The 9,145-nt window shown below is 36.4% G+C and overlaps 1 protein-coding gene across 1 annotated transcript; it reads left to right on the forward strand.

Annotated features, from left to right (window-relative positions):
- The first annotated feature begins 1,137 nt into the window (after positions 1-1,137).
- Positions 1,138-5,944, forward strand: drll.3 (draculin-like, tandem duplicate 3). The gene is made up of 2 exons (XM_067439932.1): positions 1,138-1,241; positions 3,729-5,944. Exons 1-2 carry the CDS (start codon positions 1,187-1,189, stop codon positions 5,465-5,467), a joined length of 1,794 nt encoding a protein of 597 aa, XP_067296033.1. The 5' UTR covers positions 1,138-1,186; the 3' UTR covers positions 5,468-5,944.
- The last annotated feature ends 3,201 nt before the right edge of the window (positions 5,945-9,145 follow it).

Below are 9,145 nucleotides of genomic sequence, written 5' to 3' on the forward strand. Positions count from 1 at the left end.
TCAATGGGGACCATCAACTGTTTGGTTACCAACATTCTTCAAAATATCATCTTTTCTGTTCAGCAGAAGAAAGTAATTCATACAGGTTTGGAACAACTCGAGGATGAGTAAATGATGAACTATACCTTTAAATGAAAAAGTATGGTGCTCTTCTATGGTGATTCTATGGGCCCAATAAAACACCCAATGTGATGTGCAACTGTTTTTTTTTGTGTGTTAGTTTTAGCCAGACGCAGTTATCATTTTCATGTCCAGCTCCACATTGTTTTAAAGGCAAATGCACTCGCACCCATCTGTTCGCCCATGGGCGTGCTGATCTGAAAACAAGGTGTGTTCAGACGCATTGCTATTTTGAGGCAACTGAAAACAACTGCTGCAAACAACACTGACCAACAAAAAACTGGTCTAAAGTCAATAGTGCACCTATAAGCGGGTGCACAACATGCACACACACAGGGGCAATCTTTCTGTCATTCTGCTCACAAATTCCGCCATGTAAACAGCGAATGGGAGATGAGACTCTGATTGGTTTATTATGCCCAAAATGCACCAATGACTCATTAAGAGACTAGTGGATTTGGACACCTTGGAAGTGCACCTGCTTTTTGCGATTGAGACCATGCACTTAGATCATTAAAACACACACACACACACACACACACACACACACACACACACACACACACACACACACACACACACACACACACAGCTTCTTCAAGGTTGGAGTTGGTCAAGCTCTAGCTCTGATCAGGAAACTTTCCCAAAACATGCTGATGATAAGATGTACTTTCTCTCAGTTAGAGGTTCAGACGATATTGGTCATTATTCTCAAGGGATTAAAGATGAAAAGTAAATGCGTTGACTGTGAATTGGTCATGTAGAAGGCAGGCCTGAATGACTGAAGTGATCTAGGCTGTCCTGGTCAGCTAGAAGAGTAAATATATGTTTTAACATGTGTTGTGTGCTCCTCCAGCATGTCCCAATGAGAAGACGTGTAACTAGATAAATCTCATGAGACTGAAGAAGTCATTTAAATTGTTTAATATTTATGTTTATAATTATATAACATTATTTCTTTTAAATGTTATTACATTATTTCTTGTGGGAAATGAAATTGTCTTTTTTGGCAGAACTACCCCACAGTGATCTTAATTCACACTTGGAAAGAGAGGAAAGTGAGAACATGAGTGATCCCAAACCCTGCACAACGAAACGTCATGATACTGAAGAACAAAGAGGTTGGTGTCGGTTCTTGATTACTCATTTATGATGCTGAAGACCATTATGATGCCCTCTCCAGGTGGCTCACTAGATAATAAAATGCTTATCACTTCTTTGTAGACAAAACAAATGACCTGAATTATGTACTTTTACTAAAACTTTCTTGATTTTCACATTTGATAAAAAATTTAAAACAGAAAAAGCTTAGCAGAGAAAATTAATTGAAATTGAAAAGGTAATTGGACATTCTAAAGGCTCTTTAACACAAAACACGAACCGAACAAGTGCATTCCTATGGAGCCAGACACAACTATTATCTTGCCAATAAAGCAACACTTTATAAAAAAATGTTTTTTGTCCAGCAAGCCGATGGTAACTGGCAGGGGAAATGCATGCAAGCTCCTACAACATCATATATGCCCGGAATAACTCTTTCTACAGCTCTGGAAAAAATGAAGAGACCGCTTAACATGGATTTCTCAATGTTAAGTGGTCTCTTCATTTTTCCCTGAGCTTTATGTTAAAGGGGATAGTTCACCCAAAAATGTGTCATTAATTACTCACCCTCATGTTGTTCCAAACCGTAAGACCTTCATTCATCTTCAGAACACAAATACATTTTTGACGAGGTTGGAGAGCTCTCTGAACTGTTCATAGGCAGCAACTTCATTGAAACTCTCAAGACCCAGAAAGGTAGTAAAGAGTAAATAAATTGTTAAAATAGTCCATGTGACTACAGTGGTTCAACCAATAAGAATACTTTCTGTTCGCAAAAACAACTACTTTATTTTACACCGTAAACAAGCATAGCGGTCTGACACAGACTAGAAGAAATTATTGAATAAAGTCGCTATTTATTTTTTTGCGCACAAAAAGCATCCTTGACACTTCATAACACTGAGTTTGAAGCACAGATGGACTATTTTACCAATGTCTTCACTCTTTACTACCTTTCTGCGTCTTGAGAGTTGCAGTGACGTTGCTGTCTATGGATGGTTCAGAGAGCTCTCCGATTTCGTCAAAAATATCTTCCTTTTGTGTTCTGAGGGTGAATGAAGGTCTTACAGGTTTGGAATGACATGAGGGTGAGTAATTAATGATACAATTTTCTTTTTGGGGGGAACTAACCCTTTAACCAGCGCTTCTAAACGCAGCTGCAGTAATGAAATGACTTTACCAGTTGGTGATTAGATCCATTTTTTAGGAAGCGGAGCTTATAGCACATTGCAGTTTCTCTAATTCATACTAGTGACCAAAATGTCAATTCATTAAATACTAAGAAATTCATTATAAAAGCATGTTATTTAAAGGTGGGGTAAGTGTTATTTCAAAACCGTACTACAAAACGGACTCGGGCTGAGTGCAATAACAAACTTGTAGCCAATCAGCAGGTAGGGGGCGTGTCTGCTAATGATGTTGACCATCTGCCTGCAACTTCTCTCATTTTTTCGTATATCATGTTTTTTGGTGGAAGAGCCTTCACATTAAAAAAAATATACTACTCTTAAACTAATACTAATAAAATTATACTTAAAGGAATGTAAAAAGGAATGGGAGAAAAAAATGCCAATCATGCTCATGTCATCAAAGATGCTCATAATCTTGCACAGTAGTTGTTTTGAATGAATTACTCACCCTCATGTCTTTGCAAACCCATAAGACTTTTGTTCATCTTCGGGAAACGAATGAAGATCTTTTTGAATGAAATCTGAGAGCTTTCTGTCCCTCCATCAGTTACACAGCTACTACATTGACGCCTCAAAAATGAATGAATTTAAACAATGTATTAATTTAAGGCAGAAATAATGAATTTGAAGTAATTGAAGTAATGAATACATGTTATTAGCAAATGATTAGAATATATAAAACATTCAGCATAGGTGTATGTTGATTCAGAGTTTTCTTCAGTTCTCGAATGAGTTGAAGTCAACTCTTCACAGGGTCATATGATCTGTTATTTAATGATTAGATTTAATTGAAGCTTTTATTCACAAAAACTCACATCAGTTGTGGTAAACGACAGCTCAAAGAACCAAAGGTTCATTCTCGTGTGTTTCGTAGCACATTTGAGCTTTGTTCGTGTGTGTCAAGTTCGGTTTAGCTTCAGTTTAAATTTGCTGGTCAGTGTTTTTATATGTGAATAAAAGCCTGAATTGAATCTGTTCATTATATAAAGTGATTTAGTCGCTTTAGAAAATTTGGACTGAACCTCCTGATTCATATGGATTAGATTTATGATCGTTTTATGAACATTATTGAAAGTGGTAGTTGTGTAACTGTCAATGGAGGGACAGAAAGCTCTCAGATTTCATTTAAAAGATCTTCAATTGTGTTCTGAAGATGAACAAAAATCTCACAGGTTTGGAACGATATGAAGGTGAGTAAACAACATAATTTTCACTTTTTGGGTGAATTATCCCTTTAAAACAAAGATCTTAAATTTAGCGTTTAGTTTTATTTTGTTTCTTTTTGATTTTTTTTTGATGGTATGATGTTTGTTTTAGACCCAATGGAAGTGAACAAGAAAGGAAAAACAGAAGCCAGAAAAACGGAAGTCAAAAAATCTTTCAAATGCTCTCATTGTAAAAAACGTTTCACACGTAAAACATACCTTAAGATTCACATGAGAGTTCATGATGGAGAGAAGCAGAAACCAAAAGAAGCCATTAGGAAGCGCATAAAGATTCACACTGGAGAGAAGAGTTTTACCTGTGATCAATGTGGGAAGAGTTTCTCATTCAAAGAAAACCTCAAGGCGCACATGAAAATCCACACTGGAGAGAAGCCACACACATGTGATGAATGTGGGAAGAGTTTTGTGTTCAAAGCAGACTTAAAAAAACACATGACAATCCATACTGGAGAAAAGCCGCACACATGCGATCAATGTGGGACAGGTTTTGCTAGCAAATTAGGCCTAAAGTCCCACATGAACATCCATACTGGAGAGAAGCCGCACACATGTAATCAATGCGGGAAAAGTTTTGCTAAAAAATCTCAACTTAACATACACTTGAGAATCCACACCGGAGAGAAGCCGTACACATGTGATCATTGTGGGAAGAGTTTCACACAAATAGCACACCTTAAGAAACACATAAAAGTCCACACTGGAGAGAAGCCATACACATGTGATCAGTGTGGGAAGAGTTTCACAGAAAAATACCAATTTAATACACACATGATGAATCACAACGAACAGAAGCCATACGTATGCGATCAGTGTTGGAAGAGTTTTGCAATTAAATCGACCCTCATGTCACACATGAGAATCCACAATAAAGAGAAGCCGCACGCATGTGATCAATGCGAGATGAGATTCATGCTCAAAAAAGAACTTAAGGAGCATGTGAAAATCCACACTGGATATAAGCCACACGCATGTGATCAATGCGGAAAGAGTTACACACGAAAAGACCACCTTCAGAGACACATGATAAGCCACACTGGAGAAAGGCCGCACACATGTGATCAGTGTGGAGTGAGTTTTGCACGAAAAGAATGCTTAAAGAGCCACATGGTGATTCACACAGGAGAGAAACCGCACACGTGTGACCGTTGTGGGAAGGCTTTCGCTCGCCAAGGAGAACTTAAATCGCACATGATGATCCACACTGGAGAAAAGCCGCACACATGCGATCAATGTGGGAAGAGTTTTAATACCAAAGAATACCTAAAGCTGCATATAAAAATCCATACTGGAGAGAAGCCACACACATGCGATCAGTGCGGGAAAGGTTTTGTACAAAGATGTAACTTTAAGAAACACATGAGAATCCACACTGGAGAGAAGCCTTACACATGTGATCATTGTGGGAAGAGTTTCACACATGAAAGCACTCTAAAATACCATCTCCAAACTCATTCTGTAAGATCGCGATTTTACTGTGATCAATGCAGTAAAAGTTTTAGTTTGGAATTAGGCCTGAAGAACCACCTGAAAGTTCACGCTAAAGAGAAACTTTATTCGTGCGTTTCGTGTGAAATGAGATTTAGGTACCTTGCTTCTTTAACAATACACCAAAAAAGACACAGCTTGGTAAAGCCTTATGTGTGTTTTGAGTGTGGGAAGTCGTTTTTTACAAGTTCCGAACATAAACAGCACGAGTTAGCTCACCATGGAAAGAAGAGTTACAAATGTTCACACTGTGACAAGAGATTCTCTCTGTTAGGAAACATGAAAACGCATGAGAAGATCCACACTGGAGAGAAGCCAGATCACCGTCCTCCAAGTGCACTGTAAAAATTTTGTGGTGGTTTTTGTTGGTTTAAATTAAAAAAGTAAGTAACCTGGTTGCCTTAAAATTTTGAGTTTATTGAAATTAAAAATTTGAGTTGATACAATGAAGGAAATTAGTTTCATAAATAGAAACTCAAAATATTTTTGTATCTGAACCACATAAAAATTTTGATAAATCATGAAAATAGCACAATTTGGCATGTTTCACTGCATCATCAGAAATAAATCACACATAATTACCCAATATGCTTACAAAAATCTTTTAATAATATTTTAATAAAGGTTGTCGAATCTCAAAAAATGTTCATTGTATTAACTCAAAATTTTAATTTCAATGAACTCAAAATTTTAAGGCAACCAGGTAACTTTTTTTCTAAATAATTTTTTACAGTGTGGGAAGAGACATTCAAAACAAAGTCAGAAACATCAGTAAACGTTCCCTATACATCTGTCCTAACAAATGAGAGGAGACAGAAATACAATCGGTAACACTTTAGAATAATGGTCCGTTATTAATAGATAACTATGCAAGAAGTAATGCAGGACTAATAAATAGCACTACAGTAACACTTCACCTACTACTATGAACTAATATAGGAACTATCTCCTAAATTCAATGTTACTTACTGATTGGTTCAGCTTGTTTCTATATTAGTTCATAGTAGTAGGTGAAGTGTTAATGTAGTGCTATATTAGTCCTGCATTACTGCTGCATAGTTATCTATGAATAACGGACCATTTTTCTTAAGTGTTACCACAATCTAATGTTGTCACAGTAAACAGTTTTCATGCCCAGCAGTTTTTACTGTAAACTACTTATACCCTTAAAGACGGAGTTCCTTCCAAAAGAACAATATCTAAAAAGTTTTATTCTTATATAGAATTTTGCTTTGTTATAATTTTTATCATTACTCTGTTTTAATTTTCTCATGCATACTCTTAATTTGCTCTCTTTTGAAAGTTTTATGTTTATGAATAGTTTGTGTGCTTGCATGTATAGTTCAGGAAGCTGAAGAGAAGGCTTTTAACACTTTTAGCGGCATCTATCTGATAGTTATTCGTTATCTTGATTGTCATTATTGTGCTCGGACATCTACCAAGTAACTTTGCAACTAGTAATCGTTATTTTTTTTGTATTTGTTTCGCCAAGAAATCGTTGCTTAAACTCATTAAACTTTTTTTTTATCTCAATTTTGTCCAATTTTATTGTTTGCTGATTCTACATGCATAAATAATAAACAACTTTTTAATTTTAGTCAGGGTCAGTTCTATGATTTCATCCAATTTCCAGCAGATGACCTCAAACTTTTAACCCTGAAGAGCCTAAAGTGAAATATTTTGATTTGTGCCGTCATTTCGCACAAAATCTGGCTGTGGAGTTAGTTTCCATGTTATAAAAACTGGCATAGGTATACAGTGAAGACCAGCCTGCCACCATACATATGTCCTGAAGGGACACGGGTTATTGATGTGACATGGACATGGCATTTGCACTGTTTCACACAAGATAAAAATAAACAGTATTGTCATCATTTTAAATGCAGTAAATGGTTAAATTTTTTCGTCTTACATAGACCTGTTGATATAAAAACTGCATTGTCTTATGGTGTTATTCAAGCATGGTTCAATACATTTCTATAAATTAAAAAGAAAAGCATACAAATGTTAATAAATATCTCAGGCATAATTTTACAACTGTCTAGTAAATGGAAACCATGTCCTCCGGTGTGACACCATATCCTGATTTTAAATCAGGCAATTCCGCCGACAAATTTAATTAGTTGAAGGACCCCATTTAAGGTCCTGTTACAGAAGCCCCTGTGAAGCCCATGATATGCGCATGGTAGGATTATGTCTCAGAATTGTTCAAATATTTTACTTTTTTGGAATCACTGTAAAAGTGTTAATTTCTCTAGTCCTTTGGTGTGTCACTCCTAGTTCCTTTCTAAATTACACCATAGGACACATTTCAGTATAACATTTAAAAAAAAAAAAAAACTTGAGACTCAAATATCAGACTTCACAATACATAATATGCATCTTTTTCAAAAGTGCTGTTTTACAAACAAAAATATACATTTTTTTTACTGCTTATTTGTCAACTACCAGTACACACACACACCACTTGACCATGCCCAAGAAGAGGCCATTCCTTTTGTGATATGGGCTGACGGGGTGGATTCTTGAATCCACTGCCTCTTCAATGGGTACAGAAAGTATTCAGACCACTTTACATTTTTCACACTTTGTTTCAGCCATTTTCTAAAATCATTTAAGTTTATTTTTTTCTCATTACTCAAAGCACCACATATTGACAGAAAAACACAAAATTGTTGTTTTTGCAGATTTATAAAAACTGAAAACCCCATGGTCCTAAGTATTCAAACTACTGGTTAGTGAAATTGATAATGTGTTATATATGCCAGATTAAATAGAGTTTTTAGTCTAGATTTAAACTGACAGAATGTGTCTGCTTCCCGAACAATATGAACCCCATTCCAGTAGTCATTCCAGAGTTTAGGTGATAAATACGAGAAGGATAAATACTGTGAGGTGTGAGACTATTAAGGATGCAGGATCTGAAGGAGAAGGATTCTGTTTATGAGGAGGCCCTGCCCCAGGAACACTTCACGCTCAATGTACTCGTTACATCACGAGAAGAATTGTTAATATTAGTCAATCTGTTAATCCTGAGGTTTACTGCAGTTGGCTGGATCTGGGCCATATCCAGATCGGATGGTGGACCTGCGACATGACCACAATGCTTCCCCGAAGTGTCTGCAGAGATATGAAGGCCTCATCAACACAGTGACACTGATCTCCAGTGTGATGACTCTGATCTTCAACCAGATGGAACTAGACAATTATTCTGAATGTTTCCCATCCAGTCTGACTTCTGACCTGAAATGTTGCCTGAATCATAATCATACACTATTTGTTTGATGGCCAGAGGAGAACAAGCACCCTGACTGTGCCTGGTTTCTCCCAAGGTTTTTTCTTCATTCTGTCACCCGATGGAATTTTAGGTCCTTTCCACCGTCGCCTTTGGCTTTTGGCTTGCTTAATTTGGGACACTAAATATTAAACTATATTATACTGATCTGCCTGTATTGACACACATGACAGCTGAAATGAGCTGGATGACATCATGGTTTCTCCAGAGCGGCTGTACAGCCGGATCTCATTTTTGTTGCATTTCTTTCCTGCACAGTGAAGCTGCTTTAAAACAATCTGTTTTGTAAAAAGAGCTATATAAATGGTGACTTGACTTGAAGGAGTCTTAGGGATTGGTCAGAGAAAGGGATTTCTCCATAGTGCCAGCTGAGGATGCAATGTTGAGGAAGCCATAATCAAAAGAGAATTTATAATATTAATCATATGTAGGCTTTCTAAATAAGTAAATAAAGATGTGAGCATTTCAAAGAATATTTTAAATCCAAGAGGATTCTGTTCACTATTTAAAATTTTGCAGATTATCTGATACTACTTTTTATATCAAATATATTGTTTTGTACATTATGAGATTAAACAAGTTACACGTGTGACCACAAAACCAGTCATAAATCTCACGGGTATATTTGTGGGAATAGCCAACAATATTTTATGGGTCAAAATTATGACCTATTTTCTTTTATGCCAAAAATTAGGCTATTAAAGTAAAGATAATTTTCCATGAAGATA

This window comes from Pseudorasbora parva, chromosome 3, assembly GCF_024679245.1.
Source record: "Pseudorasbora parva isolate DD20220531a chromosome 3, ASM2467924v1, whole genome shotgun sequence".
In the NCBI taxonomy this organism is placed as follows: domain Eukaryota; kingdom Metazoa; phylum Chordata; class Actinopteri; order Cypriniformes; family Gobionidae; genus Pseudorasbora; species Pseudorasbora parva.